The 20,366-nt window shown below is 54.9% G+C and overlaps 5 protein-coding genes across 5 annotated transcripts; 2 read left to right on the top strand and 3 right to left on the bottom strand.

Moving 5' to 3' along the window:
* Positions 1-2,833: 2,833 nt before the first annotated feature.
* NCS54_00398400 (Hypothetical protein) lies at positions 2,834-4,117 on the top strand (the record flags this gene model as incomplete). Its single annotated transcript, XM_053149535.1, has 3 exons — positions 2,834-3,026; positions 3,083-3,734; positions 3,790-4,117. The coding sequence occupies 3 exons, from the start codon at positions 2,834-2,836 to the stop codon at positions 4,115-4,117; spliced, it is 1,173 nt and encodes a 390-aa protein (XP_053005510.1).
* A 964-nt stretch (positions 4,118-5,081) lies between these two features.
* Positions 5,082-6,834, bottom strand: NCS54_00398300 (IPPc domain-containing protein; the record flags this gene model as incomplete). The annotated part of the gene is made up of 2 exons (XM_053149534.1): positions 6,524-6,834; positions 5,082-6,372 (listed from the first exon to the last, which is right to left on the bottom strand). Exons 1-2 carry the CDS (start codon positions 6,745-6,747, stop codon positions 5,082-5,084), a joined length of 1,515 nt encoding a protein of 504 aa, XP_053005509.1. The 5' UTR covers positions 6,748-6,834.
* A 1,369-nt stretch (positions 6,835-8,203) lies between these two features.
* Positions 8,204-10,618, top strand: NCS54_00398200 (DDE-Tnp-1-7 domain-containing protein; the record flags this gene model as incomplete). The annotated part of the gene is made up of 3 exons (XM_053149533.1): positions 8,204-9,379; positions 9,445-10,000; positions 10,467-10,618. The coding sequence occupies 3 exons, from the start codon at positions 8,204-8,206 to the stop codon at positions 10,616-10,618; spliced, it is 1,884 nt and encodes a 627-aa protein (XP_053005508.1).
* An 890-nt stretch (positions 10,619-11,508) lies between these two features.
* On the bottom strand, positions 11,509-13,017 carry NCS54_00398100 (Non-specific serine/threonine protein kinase; the record flags this gene model as incomplete). Its single annotated transcript, XM_053149532.1, has 3 exons — positions 11,509-11,566; positions 11,707-12,809; positions 13,006-13,017. 3 exons carry the CDS (start codon positions 13,015-13,017, stop codon positions 11,509-11,511), a joined length of 1,173 nt encoding a protein of 390 aa, XP_053005507.1.
* Positions 13,018-17,590: 4,573 nt separating this feature from the next.
* NCS54_00398000 (Hypothetical protein) lies at positions 17,591-20,200 on the bottom strand (the record flags this gene model as incomplete). Its single annotated transcript, XM_053149531.1, has 1 exon — positions 17,591-20,200. The coding sequence occupies one exon, from the start codon at positions 20,198-20,200 to the stop codon at positions 17,591-17,593; it is 2,610 nt and encodes an 869-aa protein (XP_053005506.1).
* Between the last annotated feature and the right edge of the window lie 166 nt (positions 20,201-20,366).

Here is a 20,366-nt window from a genome sequence, read left to right as displayed (position 1 = left end):
CTATTAATTGGATTTTGGACAATGAGTGCGTCTTGGAGTGCTCTGCTTTAAGCTGATCAATTTGTTCGAAGCATTGATTTGGATTCAGTGTTGCTCTATTGGCTGAGTTGACAGCGTCTCTGACCTAGTCAATTGTCGCGCTCAAGGATACACTCAACCTCCAAACCCCGCGAATGGACCGAAGAGAGAGGACGAACAAATTGAATGTACAGGACGACTCTAGAAAGATTGTCGTTGTTGGGCAGGCTGCCTCCCAATCTGCGATTGCAGGGAAACTAAGAGAAGGCAACACGTGTGGTTGAGAATTCTATTATCAGGCTTTTCTACTGGGCAACGCAAAGTGAATACGATGGATAAACCGAAAACTATATATGTCTGGGGTCATTGGCCTTTCATTCCCCTGCCTAAGGGTTATTCAGAGGTTGTCAGAGATTACGGCCAACTGTCCTGTCATCAAGACAGAATGACAGCAGTCCGAGGGTCCCAGCTCAGAGTCTAGCAAATATGAGAATTTAGTGATGGGACACGCATGGAATCTGGCTGCTTGAAGAAATCTGGTCATGAACTGATGGATGTTGTCCCCGGTGACCGCGAAGATGCTTCTTGGGCATGGTTGCCAGGCCAATCATGCAAAAGTGTTTGAGGGGACGAAATATAGTTTTAGGGTTCTAGGCAGAAAGTATATGTGCCTAGATAATGTGGCATGAATCCATCTGTTGCGTTTGAGTCGACGATCTTGACATCGGGGATTCCTCGATTAACCATTCGTTGGGGACTGTAGAGTTCTGCTTCAGATCTTACTGCTGACTGGATGCCCCCCATTATGGTAGAACAGGATGTTTTGCGGTGATTGATCATGGGAATAGCCCCATTGGTAGACGAGTTGATTATTACTCTCCTGAGATTATACATTTTCGGACAGCAGGCGCCTCTTGGCCGGGCATTGGCTCCTGATGTTGGCAGATGCCTGATGAATACAACGTCAACAGCTGGTCCCTATCCCCTCAATGCTATGAAGTTGCTGAGTTGCTTTATCTATGGATTGGCTTCCCTCAGCCCCTTGATAACAGAGACCGTGAAACCTTAATGCTCACTCGCATATCGGGGAATCATGTGAAACTCAATTGCAGCATGTGATTTGGACATACAGTTGGCAAACTATAATGTCCAAGTTTCCATGCCCCAGGCTTTTTTGGGGAGAATCGACTGGCGATTACGAATGAACTATGCCTATGGCTGGAAATCCGTAGAACCTACTAGACGGCTCTTTCTTGAAGTAGGGTAGGATTATGTATTGTATTTTGACCGTTATTCAGAGTGATGGTGATGTTTGACGGACCCAACGGCCGTCAGAAGAGGCACGAAGAAGTGTGAAGGACATGACACTGTCACCCCAAGCCTGCTCACCATCATCGAGTGTACAGAGCCGCAATGAGGCCATCACCAGTGTCGTTGAGGATTAGTCCCGAGGCGAAACTCTAAATCCAAGCTGTCTCGCGAGCGGGCACCAGCACGAATCGTCACCTCTCGAAGCGAGCCACTCGTCTCGAGTCATTCATTTCATCTGCTCACTTACACGGTACGGGTCCCGGCTCACTCGGTCACTTTCCGCCTTGGTTACATCCTCACGTGCCCTGTACGCATGTAGTACACACAGGTTCCTTGTCAACCGGAAAAGCGGCGATCGATCGTTGCCGTCTTTCGATGGATGGAGAATTGCGTGGGGTTTTGGATGGATGCGAGGGCCAGGATCTGGGATCTCGAGCTGTCAGACGAGGTACCTATGTACAGGCACTGTATTTATCATCGTCACATGACGCAATTGGACTTGTATCCAATATCATGGGTCCGGTTGGCAGAGATAAGGTACGGGAAGTGGTGGTGGTGTATGGCAAGGACCCATGCCGATGGCATTGTAGTATCGAGATCCATGTGTGTAGGTATGAATGTATGTAGTGGTGAAGTCAACGATACCCTGGTCTCGCATAGACCACAACTTGCGTCATAACCCCTCCTCTGGCTTCCTCGTCCTCGTCTTTTGCCATGTCCTTGTCCCAAGATGCAAATCCACTTCTCCATGCCCTCCTGTTGGTGTTGTTGTTTAGCCATCGTCGGCCGCCTGCCGACCGCCCGTCTCTTCTCTCTCACCGTTTCAAACCCTCTTTTCCTATTCTGGAATACTTCTCGTTGGCAGGAGGTTAGACTCCGCGGGCTACGTAAGGCACCTGCTTCTCTCAAGTTGGCTTGGTGTTTCTAGTCTGGTCTAGCCTAGCCGTTCCCATCCCATCCTATCCCATCCTATCCCACCTCCTGGTCATCATCAATCATCTGCTTTCCGTATTTCGCCGTCCCTTTTTTTTGCCCACTCTTTCTTTTCCCCTCCGCCGCCTCCTTCAACATTGACTTGTCTTGATCCTTTTCGCCTCCTTTTTCCATTATTCAACCTCGCTCTCCTCCTCTCGCCCGTCGCTTCCCCTGTCGACCCCATTTAGCCCCATATCTCCAACCGATACTCGTTGAGGCCTGCTCTAGAACGGGCCCAATTGGCCGCGTGACAACACACACACACACACGCACCCGACACCAGCAGTAACAACAACACGGCGGCGGCGGCGGCGACAACAACAAGAACCCCCACGGTCGAATCCTCTCTTCGCTCCCCCTCATCGCCAACCCGAATCTTTCCCCTCGGTCAAGCGAGACCCGATTCTCCCGAATAGACGAGACTATGGCCTTTGCCTGAAACATCGACACCATCTTCTCAACCGCTCCTCCCATCTCTCGTCTCCCCGCCTCTCCCCGCCTCTCCCCGATTCGAGTCGAGTCGCATATCATGGCTGCTACCGTTGCGCCTTCGCATGCCGGCGGCCTGCCGTCCTCCTCGGGCATCCCTGCGCCGCCGCATCCCCACGACGCCGCAGACGCCAGCGCGGGGTCCCAAGATGTCGCCAGCGGCGTCTCTCCACTACCGCCCACCCGCAAGTTCCAACTTCGCGACTTTCGACGAGTGCGCACGTTAGGCACAGGTTTGCATTGCCTTGTACCTCTCAATTCGAGCCCATCTCTCTAACTTGGCATCAAGGAACCTTTGCCCGAGTCTGTCTCGTCCGTCCCGCTGCCAGCGCTCATATACCCCTCGATCACCAGCTCAACCCCGAAGTCTACGCCCTCAAGATCCTACGGAAACCTGAAGTCATCCGCCTTAAGCAGGTCGATCATGTCCGTCATGAGCGCGCCATCCTCGCCGACGTCGCGGGTCATCCCTTTATCACCCGATTGATCGCCTCCTTCTCAGACCACGACTCTCTCTACATGCTCCTCGACTACGTTCCCGGCGGCGAGCTGTTTACATACCTGCGCAAGTTGCGCCGCTTCGACGAACCCGTCGCTCGCTTCTACGCCGCCGAGATCGTCCTCGTACTAGAGTATCTCCACGAGCAGCAAGGCGGTATCGCCTACCGCGACCTCAAACCGGAGAACCTCCTCCTGGATCAGGATGGTCACATCAAACTCGTCGATTTCGGCTTTGCCAAGCGCCTCGGTCACCGCGAAGACAATCGGCCCGTCGAGACCTACACCCTCTGCGGAACCCCTGAGTACCTGGCCCCCGAGGTGATTCAGAACAAGGGTCACACAGGCGCAGTTGACTGGTGGGCTCTGGGTATTCTAATATACGAGTTCTTGACGGGATACCCTCCATTCTGGCATCAGAACCCCATTGAGATTTACAAACAGTGAGTCAACTCTACGTACCAACCCTACGCAAACTACGACTGACACCCTATGCAGAATCTTGGAAAAACCCGTCGTCTTCCCTCAAGACCCACCACTCTCGGAAGAGGCCAAAGACGTAATACGCTCCTTCTGCACCGTCGATCGTTCCCGTCGTCTCGGTAACATCAGCGGCGGCGCAGCCCGCGTAAAGGCGCACCCCTTCTTCCGCGAGACCAACTGGGACGACATGCTTAACCGCCGCCACAAGGGTCCGATACAACCCCCCGTGCGCTATCCCGGTGACGCCCAGTGCTTTGACGTGTACCCAGAGGACGACGGCTCGCGCGAGCCCTACGGCGGCGAGATGGCTGCAAAGTACGACCCATACTTTGCCGACTTTTGATCGCCGCGGTACCTGCTGTTGCGTCATGCCAGAGGAGCAAAATGAGCCGACCGAAAACGGCTCACTACATCATACTATACACCACACCATCCGATCCATACATCTATTATCAACACCACCAAACTGAACAGACCACACTCGCCAGTAGCGAGGACAGCGCTCTAAGAGCGCTCATCAAGCATTTAAATGAATAACACCCTCAACAGCGTCCGGATACGAACTTATCAAGAGGGAACGATATGTCCATAGCGAATTGAGCCTGGCTCTCAATCATCTCTTTTTACTCTTACTCTTGCGCTTTTCATCATGAGGTGACTGGAGAATGGCGTTTGATCAAGAACCGGGAACTGACAGCCCATCATATCCCCGGCGGCGCTTTTTGCCTTGTTTTGCTCACTCACACTTGTGGGTTTTCTGGTCTTCTTGTACTCTTATCTTCTCTCCCAGCGGGATGAGTTAAGCTATGAATGAGAGTGAATGGGGTGGCCATGTCGCCCCGGAATGAACAACACATTTCATGATATGACACGACATGAGCTTGTTTGAACTAAACGGCATCTAATAACGGTCTTGTTAAACATGATTCGTCTTCTCGTCCCATTCCATGCATTGACTCGTCGGCCCCCAAGTCCCCCTGTTCCTGTTCCTGTTCCACGCAATGAAAGAAACTAATGTATGTAGGTATCTGTATGATGCATGACCGGTTCGCCTGCTCCCATGGGTCTATCTAAACATGTCGTCATTGAAAGGAAAGAAAGGGAGGGAAATGCTCGTCCGCCAATCCGATCGGGGAATGGAGCTCATATATGTATATATGATGTATGTGAGACGTGTATAGCAATGGCAGATCGACATGCCCATCACCATCTTTGGGCATAAACACATGATTCGGAATATCAAAACAATCAAACGCCCCTTCAAAGGTGAAGCTTGACTGAAAATGGAGGCAAAGGTGTGAGTCACTCTAGAGCAAGTGATACAGCCAGTACGCACTGGCACCAAAGGCAAGGACGGCAGCTAGGATATAGGCGCCCTGCTTGGTGCTCCAGAGGAACATGCTCCAGCCGGCCATCACCTCCTTGCGACGTGCAGCAGCGCGGCGCTCCCAGGCCTCCGGGTCTATCTCGATGGGGAGCCGGGCACGAGGGTCTCTGCTCGTGTCAGGGTCTAGGCCCGATGGCGGGGCGAGATCGCTTGGTGAGATGAGGGGCACGTCAACCCGTAGGAAGACGGGGCGGTGATCGCTCATGCGCAAGACCGGAAGGCAGTCGTAGGCACGGACATTGAGCTTGGGCGCCTCGCTAGTCTTGCCTTGGAGCCAAGAAGGCACATCGAGGAATAGGATTCGGTCAGTCCAGCTGGGGTAGCGGTGCACCGCAAAACGCCAAGGCACATCAAGCTCCGGTTCCTGGGTTCCAGGCTTTGGCGGTAGCACGTCGTACTTGTACGTGGGTGGGAAGCGCACTTCGTGCTCCGACAGGCCATGAAGCGTACGACCAGCGATACGCTCGCGTGTGAGCTGATCGAGACGGAAGAAGTCTGGATAGTAGTTCTCCGAATCCGGGTCGAGGCTCGGGAATGCGGCAGAAGGGGGTGGAGAAGTGGTAGAGATGCGATAGTTGAGGTCGCCTGCGACAAAAAGATGTGATGAAGGCCTGAATACCGAGATGTTGTGCAGCTGCTGCTGGAGCCGCGAGTGCTGCTCGTGGTGCTGCTCGTCGAGGAGGCGTACACGCTCAGGTGGCTCCTCAGCAGGCGGAGTCGAAGCTGGAGATGGGGTGACCGAAGTTTTGAAGCTCTTCACAACCTCCTCGGGGTTCTCAAAGGCCATGCCCCTCATGATGGCAGCCCAATTGGCATTGCGCCGGGGCAGGTTCCACTCCATGGCCGCGAGATGCGTGGCGACAAACGTCAGCTCTGTAGATGAGCCACCGTCGGCTTCGTATAGCATGCGCAAGCCAACAGCGCCCTTGTTTCCCATTTCGGCGGCTCCAAACCCGACCTCCGCCTCTTGGATGTTCTTAAGCCGTGAGGGATCGCGAGCAAATAGGAGGATGGCGGTGTAGCCGACGTTGTTCGCTCGGAGGAGGGTGTAAGGCTTGGTGGGCGTAACCGCGCCATTAGAACTCGGGCTGCCGTCATGAATATGTCGTCTCGCAGCCGTATTGACAGCCTCTTCGTATCGCACCAGGTATGGGTTCAGGAAATAGCCGCCGATAAAGCAATAAGCCAGAGGTGCCACTTCCTGGAGAGAACTACAAGCAGCACAAGAATCAGCACTGCGTTCTCCAGTGGGCAAATACCCCTGCACAATAGGTCAGGAGCCAACCGTCTCGCGACTTGATGTCTGCCCGCTGGGACAGGATCATGGTTGGGGGGTTGAGGGACGAGGGGTCGATGGCTTACAGGACAACTATGTCGGGCAGGGTCGTAGCATTTTGGCGTAGAGCGGTCTGCATGTGGGTTGCAAAGACGGGGACGTCGAGGAGGTTCTTTGCGCAGTTGAAAGTCAGGTAAAGCAGGTCGAGCGAGGAAGGAGGCGTCATCGTGGGGGAGGAGTTGGAAGAGTTGGAGGAGACGGCTGGTACAACAGATAACGAGGATGTAGAAGCCGAAGTCGATGTGCCCATGACAACCGGCCAAGGATGACTGGAGGGGGGAGAGCAGAGCAGAGCAAGTAGGTTGCAAAAGAGGTTGAAAGTTTTGGGTCCTGGTCGGTCCTAGGCCGCAGACAAGAGAGAGAGAAAAGCAAGGGTCCGCCAAGCCTAGAGAAAGAAGGGCGCACGAGGCTGGTGCAGAAGCCCACCAAGAGTGGGATCGGGGATCTGGAACGGGCTGCAACGAATGCAAGGGAAATGTGGGGTTTGGTATTTGGTTTGTCGATCACCGTCGAGTTCGTCCGGGCTTTGTTTTGTGGGTGTGTCTGTGTCCCGTGTCTCTGTCGGGCTGTTGGTGTGTAGGTGGTCCAAGATGGATGACTCGAGTCGAGAGCGATAAAGTTGAGATGAGAGAGGGTGTGATCCCGTGTCTTCCTTCTCGATAGGATAGATCGTAGTTGCCGTTAATGTTACTTCTTGTACCTTCCTAAGCAGTGGCTTTTATCTTTTCCTGCAGGTACCTTCTTTCCTCAAGTCAGTTGTCTTCTTTTCCTCCTCGCGCTTTCCTTCCGACCTCGGCTTCCAACCTAGCTTACTCCCGAGCGTGGCAGCTGCACAAGCCGTGGGAAGTGCTGACGTCCGTCTCAACCAACTACAGTACCTCTATTGGGTGCGCAACACGCCACAATCGACAACGACGAGGATGTGAGGAGAGATGCGAAGGGCGAACAGCGAGCAGGTGGCGAAGTCAGGTTCAGGTTCAGGTTCAGGTAGCGACACCTCACTTGACTTGGTTGGGCTTTCAACTTACGGGCTCTTTCTCTTCCTCCCTCCCACTCCCACTTATATATGGGTAATCGTCGGGGAGGAGCTCAGTACAGCCTCAACCTAGACATACTGTTGCGTGAATAAGCTAAGCCACCGCCGACGACCACCTTACGACTCTCCCTCTACTCATCATCCCGCGCCGGCGCTAGACAAGGCTCGATGTGGTCCTGTCATCTCGACCTCTGCTAAACTCCATAAACCCCTCCATCCCCCGCCGGCTGGGCCTAATGGAGAGGCTCGTGAGGTGCTCCGCTCCACCACGTGTGACCAATGCCCTCATGCCATCATCGATGCTCACGCGCCCACCAGAGGCTGTGCCGCCAAAACCCCGCGACCCAAGTTCCAAGTGTCTAGCATGATTCCATCTCTCGAGTTCGCTTACCACCATGACATTGTATTTCTCCTCTCCGCGTCTTCAGCCTGATTTTGGATCAGAGAGCCTCGACGTCTGCCTCAGCCTAGATGCATACACAATATGCATCTACCAGCGCTAAAGCGACAAGGCCCCAGTCCGCCTTATCCCACGAGTGCCCACAAGACTGCAACGCGTACCTCGCCCCACCTTGACCACGTGATAGGCTTAGTACAAGGAGGGTACGAAAAGTTAGCTCAATGAAGCTATCACAGCCAAAATCACATATAAATTATTTTGAATTGAACAATGGCCACGCTCTCAATTCCACAAGAGGCACAAGCCCTCAATGCCTATGACGACAAGAGCTTTATCAAGGAAAATCATAGTTATCAAATGCACCCTAATGACCCGACCCGGGTGGCTGTTTTTCCGGCCGAAAAGGCCCGCGGCACCGACTTTGAACCCTTCCCCGTAGAGACACGCAACTTCCACATCAACATACCGCCGCCATCGCCGCTGCAGCTATTCCAGCTTTTCCTTCCTATTTCCCTTGTTGAGAGATGGGTCCAATACACTCAAAGCTGGCTCTCGTGGCTCAAGGAAAATGACGTTGTCGATAGCTGGAATCACCCAATGACGAAGAATGCCAGGCTGCGAGCTTGGCAAGGGACCTCTGTTGCAGAAGTATATGTATGGCTTGGAGTGCTAATTTATATAGGTTTACATAAGGAAAGGACCATTAAGAGCCATTGGAGTACTCCAAAGCCGGGGGAACAGCGCCCTTTACACTCAATCATCAAGTTCATGCCCTATTGGAAGTTTCAGATCCTTCACCGCCACCTTCGCCCTTTTGACTACACCAAGATCGACGAGACCGCGCCTCTTCCGAAGGTATTCCAAGCCTGTGATGAGTGGTCTGATCATATACAAGCTGCGTCGGCGGAGATCTTTATCCCGGGCTCTCATCTCGCTGTAGATGAGTGTATGATCCGCTTCACGGGCAGGTCTAATGAGACAACAGTCGTCAAAGGCAAGCCCATTCCTCGAGGCTTTAAGATCTGGGTTATCGCACAGCACGGCTTCTTTATCCACTGGTTCTGGCACATCACGGGCGCCCAATACGGCGCCGTTGGTGTTGAGCTTCCTCCCGCAAAGCGCCGCTGCACCCGCCGCACGCAAGGATCACAGGAGACACAGGGGAGCTCCTCAGACGAGCCTATCGCCTTGAACTCGACTCAAAGCGTCGTCGTGGCCCTAGCAAATATACTGCCAAAAGCGACATATCACGTCTTCGTCGATAACCTCTTCTCGTCGTCAGATCTCTTCCGCAGCCTCCGTATGCATGGTCACGGAGCCACAGGCACGGCTCGACCTAACAGCGGCATCAACGAGGAGCTTGTTCATGATCTCAGAGGCGATAAAAGGCTCAGTACGAGCTATGACTTTAACCAGGTTAAAGTGATCCCTACGCCTGACAATAAGGTATAACGCTAAGACACTTTTACATATAAATCTCTTACTAATTTGTCTTCTCTTCATCTCGTAAGGTCAACCAAGTCGCTTGGAAGGATAGCCGCCTCGTCCTCTTCTTCACGACTGTCTTTTCCGGCGAGGAGCGAGTCGAACGTCGCAGGAAGAAGCCCACCTCCAAGAAGCCCGAGGCCCGGCAGATACGCCGCTTCTTCGGCGATGAAGTCATCAAGGATATCTCTATCCCTACTATTGCCGCTGAGTATAACGATGAGATGAATCACGTGGATCGGGGCGACCAGTTGAGGTCATATTACGCCTATGATCATCCCTTGCGCCGCGGCCCTTGGCAGGCTCTTTGCTGGACCTTCCTGCTTGACGTTGCACTCGTCAATAGCTATGTTATTCAGTTGCGGGGCCCGAAGCCAAGTTGGAAGCGATTCACGACTCAGAGAGAGTGGCGAGAGTGCATTTACAATGAGTTATTCAACACCTACGGCCAGGAAAGTCAGTCGCGGCAACGTTACAGAGCCGGCGACGAGCGTGACCTTCAAAACCCTGATTTACAGCGTGTTCACATCAATCGAGAGGTCAATCATGTCAATCGCAAGGTAAACTCAGACTGCCTAGCTTGTAAGGGCTTTCGGCAGGGGCAGATAAGGTCAAAAGGTGAGAAAATAAGTCCCTTTGAGGAGCTCAGCGGCAACTGCCAAAGCCGGAAGCAGACTCGGTACGGCTGCCGCTTGTGCAATGTCGCGATTTGTAACAGCCAATATTGTTGGGACTTCTATCACCATGTAATTTAGGTGTGGCATTAAGTACCTTTCATTTGATGCATTTTAATTGGCCCCAACCCCCCGTCGTGACCTGGTTGCAGTCTTGTGGGCACTCGTGGGATAGCCTCAGCAGCACCCACTCTGTCACACCGGAAAGGGTCCATCATGACGCACAACAGTCACATGCAAGCAGGCTTGGTTTGCCAATGAAAAACAGACTGAATTGTAGACTACCTAATGTGCAATCAAGAAACGAATGAATGAATGGGTGCAGATGGAATGGTTCAGTGCATCACCCAGCGATCGGATGGCTGACATGCCAGCCGTGTACCCCAGCGTCTTCGTCCATCCCATCGCCAGCCAGGCCGTGCCACCACGATTCTGCCCTTGGTCCGTCCTATTCCACGAGTTTGGCGAGGAGGAGTCGCACCAGCCTCCAAGCCTTCCGCAGCCAGACTCAAGCTTGACCGTATGACCGAACACTCCTCCAATTCCATCCGTGTGGCTGAGACAGCTAGAGACCGGCGCTGACCTTGACACTTTGACCGGTTGTTCTGATGTCTCCCTCTGCCTCTTTGCCAACACCTCCTCGGGCCATTCTTAGCTGCTCGCTCCAGAGCCGTGATACGACTCTGACCGGCTTTGCTACCATGGTCCACTCTCGAGAACAGCCACCACCAGAAATTCGTCCCCATGCGTTCATCTCCCCATTACCTCCCCAGAAGCTGCCTCCGGCGCGCGAGAGCCAACTGAAAAGGAATAAAAGATGCGTCCGTACAATAATTAAGAATCGAAGGAAAAAAGACGTAAGAGATGCCTGTTGAGCGAGGTCGCAGCTGTATCGCAACGACGGAATGATGGACTGGAGCAAAGATTGTTGTTGGCCCACATTCGGCTCCCTGGGCGACTCGTGTGCAGTCCGCCTGGTATCCGGCATTCCGAGGAGCGAGGCTGTCCTGAAAACAAGACCAACCACGAACCCACAGGTCTGGTACACCTAGACGAGAGGAGTACCGGACATGCCGTTCAGGTTACCCTTCACGGCGTCGAGGTTTCCAGAGGACGGACAATAGAGGCCAGTCCAATGTGAAACACTCGTACCATGAAAAGCCACCCGAGCCATGCGTAAAGTCGTGAATCCCCAAAGATGCGTCGAAGAACAAGATAGAGCAAATGCGTAGGAAATAGGCGTGATCGAACCGCGCCCCCAACAATCGACAGCGATCATCTAGCAGGATGGTGGCCAGCTGAGGACCATCCAGCTTCTCAAAGTCTTGCATCCGGATGTCGATGTCGGGTTCATGTCGCCAGTGTCGGTCGCCATAAGAGAGGATCCCAAAAGAGAGGAGTAGTCGGGGTTAGCAATCATTTCGGTCGATAGCTGCCCGAGGCATATCCCGCTCCCTTTGAAGCTGAGCGAAGCCTGTTTATCGTCCACTGAGTCAGCCATAGTTGTCAGCAAATCTCCCTTCGGCCAGCGGTACAAAAACACACTACACGCACGAAGGAAAATGATTCCTTACAAGGAACTTGAAACTGAGATGGGCTTAGCTTGTCACTCACATCCTGTCGCTTCCACCGATGGCACGGTTGGTGTCGGGAGTATCGACGCCGCCAGCGCCAGCGCCCCGCTCGAGCATCTTGCGTCGGGTGCTGGGGATGGCGTTGGGCTTGGCAGCCGACTGGCCAGCAGTAGCCGCGTTGGTGCGGCTGGCGCGGGCCTTCTCCTCATCGTCGGGGTTGGCCTGACCAGCAGCCTGGGCAATAGCCTGGGCGTTCTTCTGGTACTTGTAGACGGTCCAGTCGAAGACGTAGTCGTACTGGAAACCCTCACGGACAAAGAGATCACGGAAGATCTTGCGGAGGTAGCTGTAGTCGGGCTTGTCATCGAAGCGAAGAGATCGAGTGTAGTTGAGGTAGATGGCGAACTCGTTGGGGAAGCCACGGCAAAGGACCTCGGTGGGGGTGGTCATCTTCTTCTCCATGATGCGGTCGTACTTCTGCTTCTTGGTAGCAGCCTTAAGGCCTTGCCAGGGGAGAGAGCCGCGGCAGAAGTAGAGCATGACATAGCCGAGAGACTCCATGTCGTCACGTCGCGACTGCTCGACACCCAGGTGAGTGTTGATGGAAGCATAACGGGCAGTACCAGTAAGGTTCTTGTTCTCTCTGTAAGGAATGTGGAAGTGAGTCTTGGGGTCTCGGTACTTCTTGGCCAGACCGAAGTCGATAACGTTGACCTGGTTGCCACGCTTGCCAATGCCCATGAGGAAGTTGTCGGGCTTGATATCTCGGTGAATGAAGGACTTGGCGTGGATGTACTCGATTCGGGAGATGAGCTGGTCGGCAAGAAGGAGAACGGTCTTGAGGGAGAACTTTCGGTTACAGAAGTTGAAGAGATCCTCCAAGCTGGGGCCGAGAAGGTCAAGAACCATGGCATTGTAGTCGCACTCAGTTCCGAACCAGCGAACGAAGGGAATGCCGACACCACCAGCCAGGGACTTGTAGACGCGGGCCTCGTACTCGAGCTGAGGGTGCTTGGCCTTGACGGACTCGAGCTTGATAGCAATCTCCTCACCGGAGATAATGTTAGTGCCCAGGTAAATGTCACCGAAAGAACCGGAACCGATCTTTCGACCGATGCGGTACTTGTTACCGACACGAAGATCCTGAGCCAAAGTTAGCAAACCATTTCCATCAAGCAAAGCTCCTCCAACCCGAGACCAAGCCAGATCACAACGAGCAACGTGGTGGTCTTATCCAAGACCTGCATAAGGCTCCACGTGCTGCCGTACTCGCGTTGCCATCGATCCATGGCTTGTCTCGGATTGGAAGAGGCCGGGAATCTATCGATGGCGAGCGTACCATGGTCGTCATGTTGGTTTGTGAGAGTGCTCCGTTCCCGTGGGAATGGAAGCAAGCAGAAGAGATAGTGAGGAGAAGAGTTTTCTTGATCTGCAAGCCTACGGTGGCTATGATTTAAGTCAGCCCGGGTTGAATTCGGAAGAGAAAAAGTAAAAGCGGATGATGGCTGAAATGAAGAGGAAGGGGAAATGGCGGCGATGCTTGCAGGGAGGGGCAAAACTGGGTCGGGGGTAAATCAGGCTTGACAAGGGCGGTGGGCAACGCCACAAGGCAAACCCAACGTAACTCGACGTAAGAGCGAGTCGTCAGACAGGCGGCCAAATTGGCGAGGAGGTGGTCAAGGTGGAAAAACAGGCGTTGACATGAGTCGTGGGTTGTTGAGAAAAGCTCCAACGAGAAAAAACGCCGAGAGGACAGAGAGGAATAACAATATCAAACTAGTTGTCGTTGACGTACCTGCACGAAGAGCGTTGAATGCCGGGGGCGGTCAAACGCGTTCAGACTTTGGGAGCGCTGCGAGAGCGTTGGCTAGCCGGGGCTCGAGAGTCGTCGGAGAAGGTGGGAAAATTCGGTGGATGGCTGACCAGCAAAGTCGATGCGTGGGAAACGCTGGAGAGAACAGAAAAGAGAGAGAAAATCTCAAATTACTGTGAATCTAAGAGGTTGACTGACGAAAATGTGTAGACGTCGTCGTCGAATGGAGGTGGGTGTAGGTGGTGGAAGGAGGATGGCGGAAGGGCGTCGTGGGGTGGAAGAAGGGAAGGGGAGAGAAAATGGGAAGCCAGAGGGCGGGAAAAAGGGAAAGGGAAGTGAAGTGAAGGGGGGCGGGAAGGAAGTGAGTGAGCGAGCGAAAAGTGGAGAGAACCCGAACCCGACTGACTGATTTACTGAGGTGCCTGTGCGGTGCGTGTGAGAAGAAGCGGCACCACAAAGGAAGGCCAAGACCTAGGACTCAAGGGGCGGGCAGTGGAATTCTGTTTGAAGCGGAAACTAGAGGCTGAGTGCCCGCGCCAGGGAACAGCACCAGAAAAAAAAAGGCGCGCGGGCGCCCTAGCACCTGAGGCCCATTCAATGCTTGGCCCAGGCTGGGCTGGGCTGGGCTCGCTCGGGTTGGGGGGGTGAGGTCGGCCTTGGCGACCTACCTAGCATCTGTCACTCACTGTCGGGTCAATGCAGTCCAGTGCCCTTCCATCCACCATGGATGTTCTCCTAGGGCGTCTCGAGAGGAGCCTGGAAGCTGATTCACGGGGGCCCGCGCTGGGCGCTTGTCCAGTAGGCGCGAAGCCCCCCAACATCAGAATGCCCCTTTAGTGGTCACCGTCAACTCAAGGGCGGCTGGCCGGGCTGGGGTGACTTTTTTTTCTCTGCCCAGGTTCTATGCCCAGACGGATCTGAATGCGGCCCAAAGTGGAGATGAGGCAACAATGGGACAAGCCAAGCGCGAGACCGAATTAAAAAAGAACTGGAGCCCAGTTTGAAGCCTCCTTGCGGCAGGTGGGAATAGGTGCATGAATGTCAACAGGCGATTGAATTGTGTTTCATGATGAATTCGACTTCTGTGAGCTGTTTGCGCCCTGCCGTTTGCGTCCTCAACCAATGTATGTATGCGTACCTACATATTGTACCATCCGATACCATGCAAATGGATGCCCACGTAGGTCGTCAGCGACATGTAGCTTCCCGAATCACCCTCAATCCAGCCAATGTCCCCGATTCGGCCCAGCAGACCAGTGGGCAGGCATGATGGAATCGGCTCGGGGCAATCAATCATCAATCGTCGTCCCAGGTCCAACGAACGGGGTTGCCCTGGCCCGGGTCGGTAGCCGACGGACGGGCGACCCAGACCGCCGCACAGAAGTCGACTGGGCTGCGCGCGTAGGCTACGGTTCGCCCTTGAGGGAGGGGAGCCACTGACGATCCTTGGGTGGGATGGATGTCGGCGCGGATGGATCGACGGGACCCCTTCACTGACATTGCGAACAATTGCCCCTCGTCCACGGACCTCCCGACAATAGGATAGGGCCTCTTGAACCCGTTTGTTGGAGCACTGGGCTCCGGTGGTCCAGAGCACACATGAGCATCCATCCTCGGCCGTCCAACTTCGCTCCCGCCGGCAGCCACGGAGCCTGGTTTAGGTTGCGCAGAATCTCATGTACTACGTAACTTGACGACTGCTACGCCCTTGGGAGAGTCAGGCCATGTGATTTGTAGCTGCCGTCCCGTCAAATTACCACCGTTATGGATGCTGCTGTACGTGCCATGCCGCGGCCAAGGGCGCAGCGCGGGCCCGCGGCATCAAATCTCGAGATCCAGTTTGCTGGTAGCTATCCGCTGTGGCCCAATCCTTTTGCTCCGCGTACTCTGTCGTTTGCTTCTTCCAACATTGCCCGTCTGCCTTGGAAGCCTGATGGTAAAAAACGAACGAATTGTACAGCGCCGGCTAAGCCTCCCGGTGAGGGGTGCAAGCGAGCTGGGCGGTAAGAGACAACATGGTCCAAGGCATGGAAGCAAGCAAGGCATGGGATGGGATGGGATGGGATGGGCTTCTCCTGCGATGCATGAATGGCCTCGTCTCGTGATGGAGGATCTTGCCCCCTTCCCCCAGCATTAGCATGTTCGGATCCGTCCTGATACATATCCTCCGCAATGCTCTCCCTTCTTTAGTACTCGACGGCATGACCGTCTAGTTATTGCTCTAGTTCAACAGATCAACCAGCGGCCTGTTCCGCCCGGGGTCTCCTCGGAGCCGACCCCAATCCTCACCGACGTCCCATCATCATCAGCATGTTTCCTTTTTCGTGAGTTAAGTTAGCAAAAAAGGCGTGCGTGCGTGCGTGTGCGTGTGTTCAGGCAGCGCCAGAAGTAAGCTCAATCCCCCTCCCAAGGTTTCCGTGCATCCATCAGGAAGGTCACGAGGAAGAGCCGTAGCGCCGTGCCGTCTGCCTTGTGCCGCCTAGAGAGAGACAAGACACGACGACTTGATGCCGTAGCACCACGTAAAGAGCTAGTCTAGTCTGCATCGGACTGCACATTGATGAAATGTGATTTCCCAAAGCTCGGTCGGCTGCAGCACGGGAGCTGGAGCTGTACGAGTCTCATCACCAACAAGGAGGTACCTAACTTGGCTGTGTAACATGTCTCAGCCCGCCTCTCCCACTCGGGTGACAGCAGCACAGATCCCAGCAGCTGGCGGCCCAGCCAGCGAATGGTGCGCCAGGGAATGAAAATGCAGCATGGTGCGCTGTCTCGGATGGCTTGCAGTGCATTTTCTGCTGATGAGCTGAAAATAGAGCTCCCCCTTGCGGCAATCACCATCTCGCTACTCGGTTCTTTTGGACAGCAAAGCTCCTCCGCCAACGCAACCCCAGCCCAGGTAAGCATAGCAAAGCAAGCACCTGTCATCCGAGGCATGGATGATGGATGGATGGATGGATGGAGCTTTGGTTTATTAATATGTACGTGTGATATAACATTAATTTGGCCTCATCTCATCTGCACTCCGTGCTCGTGCATTATGGACAACAAAGAGTCTAGACCAAACCTCAGCTCAGTCTGTCAGAGCGGAATCAAATCGTCCAGATGCACCGCCGTTTCAACCCCCAGGCTGTCCATTTCAGGCAGTCAGGAGGCAAGCGTTGAAGCTTCACACATGACCCCCAAGATACAGCACGTAGCAGTAGTCCTCCAACTCCAAACCGGCTCTGTCCATCCCCATCCCCATCCCCATCTCCCTCTCCGCATCCCAGCGGGGACCAGGGCCAGGGTGCCCATCTCGGCAGGCGGTGAAGAAACCTCAATTCAATGTCGCCTCCATGTTCCATGCCTCCACTGGCCAACCAGTTCTAGACCCAGCGGGTCTCGGGTCGGAGTATTCTCAACCAAGGCCCCATCGTCAAGTAGACGGGTACCGTTGAGCTGGGTTCATCCAGAGGTCAAATCACGGGTAGCCCGAGGAGACGGCTACATTTCATTCCCCTCATGTTAAAGAACCGTACCGAGTGAGCACACCCATCAACGTCTGGAATGGAGGTCTGTACCCCTGGTCTCATGATGTAATGCCTGTCATTACTCATGATGATGATGTCAATCCATCATGAATTGTCTCTCCAGGCAACCTTGGTCAATTCCTACCATCCGAATCTCTCTGGCTTGGCATCAGCAGCCCAGCCAAAATGTTCCGGAAACAAATCTCAGTCGTTTGATGTGATGTCATGGAGCTTGTCAAAATACTCGTATTGACTGTGCTTGAGTCGATCGCCCCATATGTACGATATAGGCCAAGAGTACAACACAAGCCCAGCTTAAATGGATAAACTCCAAGAGAAGTTAAAGTTCAGCATCAGAACACGGTGAAGCATCAGAACGCAAATAAACATTTTTATTAATATGTGATAATATGTGAGACGAAGAAAGCGCTCCAAGGCGTTGATATGCTCGCTGGCTAGCTCTATATATCCAACAAGATCCTCCCATATCCAAACGGCACGCACACCAGATGAACTCTAACAAAGACCTGAAACATGATCAACTGCCAGTAGTATCCAAATCGAACGACGTCATCTATGAACCCCGTTCTAGCCGCAGTCTAGTGTGGGCCGGGGGCGCCGGGCCCGGGCGTTGGAGAGTCAGAGTCCGGAGCGCCTCGAAATTGAGGTGCCAGATGCGGTGCATGGAAGTGCGGCATATGGGAGGCATATGGCCGCGGACCTTGTTGCCCCTGCGGCACCGGCTGCCCCTGTTGTTGCCCAGGTCTATATTGCCCCGACTGTCCTTGCAAAATGGGTGCTAGGGTGCTTTCGAGAACCTGTCCAGTCTTCCTTAGCCACTTATCCGCTGAGCTGCTGCCAAAGATCTTTCCAACGCCGCCAGTGCCAGGTCGTGGCGGCAGTGCTGGTGGAGGAGAGAAGTAAGTCTGGGGAGGAGCAGGATAATTGGCCGGGTTGTAACCAGCCGGTCCGGATCCAAAACCATGGGTCGGCATCCCTCCCTGGGCTGACGCTGGTCGAGGAGGAAGAGGAGGGGGCTGCAGCCCGAATGATGGTTGTCCCTGAAGGGGCGGAGGGGCACCGTGAGCATATGTCGGTTGAGTGGGATATTGAGGCTGAGGTGGATAAGGCCCAACAGGAGCAGGTCCGGGAGGTGGCTGATGTTGTGAAGGATGACCTGCTGCTGGAGGTTGCGATCCAGGCCGAGGAGGGACGGTCTGCGCATATGGAGGTGGGGGTGATTGAGGAATGGTCCCCTGTGCCATATAGGGTTCTGTGGTCGAGTGCTGGAGAGGAGGTTGCTGAGGTCCAGGGCCAGTCTGAGCTGGTTGCTGATAAGGAGCAGGTTGTTGAGTAGTAGGCTGGCTTGCGGCTCCCGGTGCTGGGGTAGCTGTTGGGGGAGTATGAGCCGGCGCATAACTGGGTTGCGGGACGTTGTAGTTGTAATTGGGGTAGCCCGGCATGGGTTGGGCTGGGCCATGGGCTGGAGCGGGAGCTACCATGGGCGGACCTGGGTGTGGTTGCGGAGGACCTACGGGTGAGGTCACTGGGGGTGTGGGCGATGGTCCCGGTCCGTAGTTTTGGGTAGGAACACTGGCAGCATATGTTGGCTGAGCGAACGGTACTCCGGCGTTGAGTACTGGCATCGCCGGGGGTGGTGAGGTCATTGGCGCCGGAGCTTGCTGAGTCTGCGGAGGACCTGCTGCCGAAACCGGGGGATGGGTCGGGGACGGGCCCGGCGCATGACCCGGAGTTGGGCCCGGAGCGTAGTTCGGGGCTGGAACAGCGGCAGCATACTGTGGTTGAGCGAACGGCACTCCCGCGTTAAGTGATGGTGTTGCTGGTGAAGGGGCAGCCATTGAGATGGACTGAGCTGAAGGAGACATGGGAGATGGCAGATAAGGAGATGCCACCGAAGGAGCTCCCTGGGCTGGAGCAGCGCCTGCAATGCCATTCTGCTGTGGCTGGGGTTGGTGATGCTGTTGCTGTGGTTGCGGTTGTTGGTATTGCGGTGGCCGCGGCTGCTCAGAGGCAGGGGCAGTCGTTGTGGGCTTGGGAGATACACTCGCATCTGTTCTTGGAGGGTTCACAGGTGGATTTGTAGGTGCTGGGGAGTGAAAGTGATGAGGTGAAGCACCTGCGGGTTGTTGCTGAGGAGCTGGGATAGTTCCTGAAGGTGTCGGGGCTGGGACAGCAGCCACGGGAGCCGGAGTAGTCGCTGGAGGTGTTGGAGCCAAAGGAGCTGGCGCAACAGCCTGCGCAGTAACCGGAGGAGTCGGTGTAGAAGCAACTGGAGGAGCTGGAGCGACAGCTGAAGCACCAGCGGGTGGAGTGCCAATAGTTAGAGAAGCTGGAGTCCCAGCTGGGGGAGGAGGACTAGTGGTGGGCGGGATATTAGCAGCTGGCGCCGCCGCTGTTGTCTCTGTTTGAGGCGAATGCGGTCTATACGGCCGATATGGCATTGAAGTCGTCGTCGATTGCGAATCGGTCCTCCCAATGCCGGCCAGAGGTCTAACTTGCGCATCCTGCACATCATGAGAGGGAGGAGGGCTATATGGCTTGAACGCAGGCGGCGATGTCGTCTTGGCGGGGCGACCTCCCAGTTTCAAAGGCGCAGGATAGTAAGAAGGGTCGCCGTCACTTGGGCTCGGACTTGTAGAGGCTGGCGGCCTGGTACCATGGGGAACCTGGGGGACCTGGGGGACCGATTCGCTATTGCCAGGGTAGGGCTTATATACCGGCCCTGAGGGGCGGCGATCCTCCTCACTCTGAGGCGCTGCCGGCGGCGGCGACGGGTTTTGGTTGACCGGTCGCCTCCCCGAAGCTATCGCGAGCGGAGCGGGAGTATCCTCCGAAGCCTCGGGGCCAAAGTACGCCCAAGGATTGGCCATGACGGGCTGAGGCGCCGCAGACGGGTCCTTGTACGGCTTGTCCTTGTCGTCCTCCTGCGCGGGCTTTGACAGGGCCTGACCGTCTAGATAGAAGGGCCACGGGTTGGCCTGCGCCGGGCTCTGTGTCCTCGAGGGTCGCTTCTCTTCACCGTTCTGTTTGGAGGGCACCGGTTCGCCGGGCATCTCGAAGACGGGCGCTCCATCGGGACCTTGGGCTGAGGCGAAACGGGAGGAGGGGGCGCTGCTGTCGAGTTCGGCGGCGAATAGGGGCGGAGGATAGTTGCCCGCGTAGTAGGGGCTCTGCTGCTGCTGCGACATGGCGAGAGAAGAGAGCCACTATTCTTTCTCTTTGAACGAGGTCAGAACTGAGAGCATCGGAAAAGGAGAAGAAGCGGTCTCACAGCTTGCTTGGTGATCAAGGAAAGAGGAGAGAGGCCAATGGCTAGGCCGCTACCAAAAAGTTCGCCCAACGAGGAGACGGAGC

The sequence above is a fragment of the Fusarium falciforme genome, chromosome 3 (genome assembly GCF_026873545.1).
Source record: "Fusarium falciforme chromosome 3, complete sequence".
Lineage (NCBI taxonomy): Eukaryota > Fungi > Ascomycota > Sordariomycetes > Hypocreales > Nectriaceae > Fusarium > Fusarium falciforme.
This window is presented reverse-complemented; position numbering and strand designations above follow the sequence as displayed.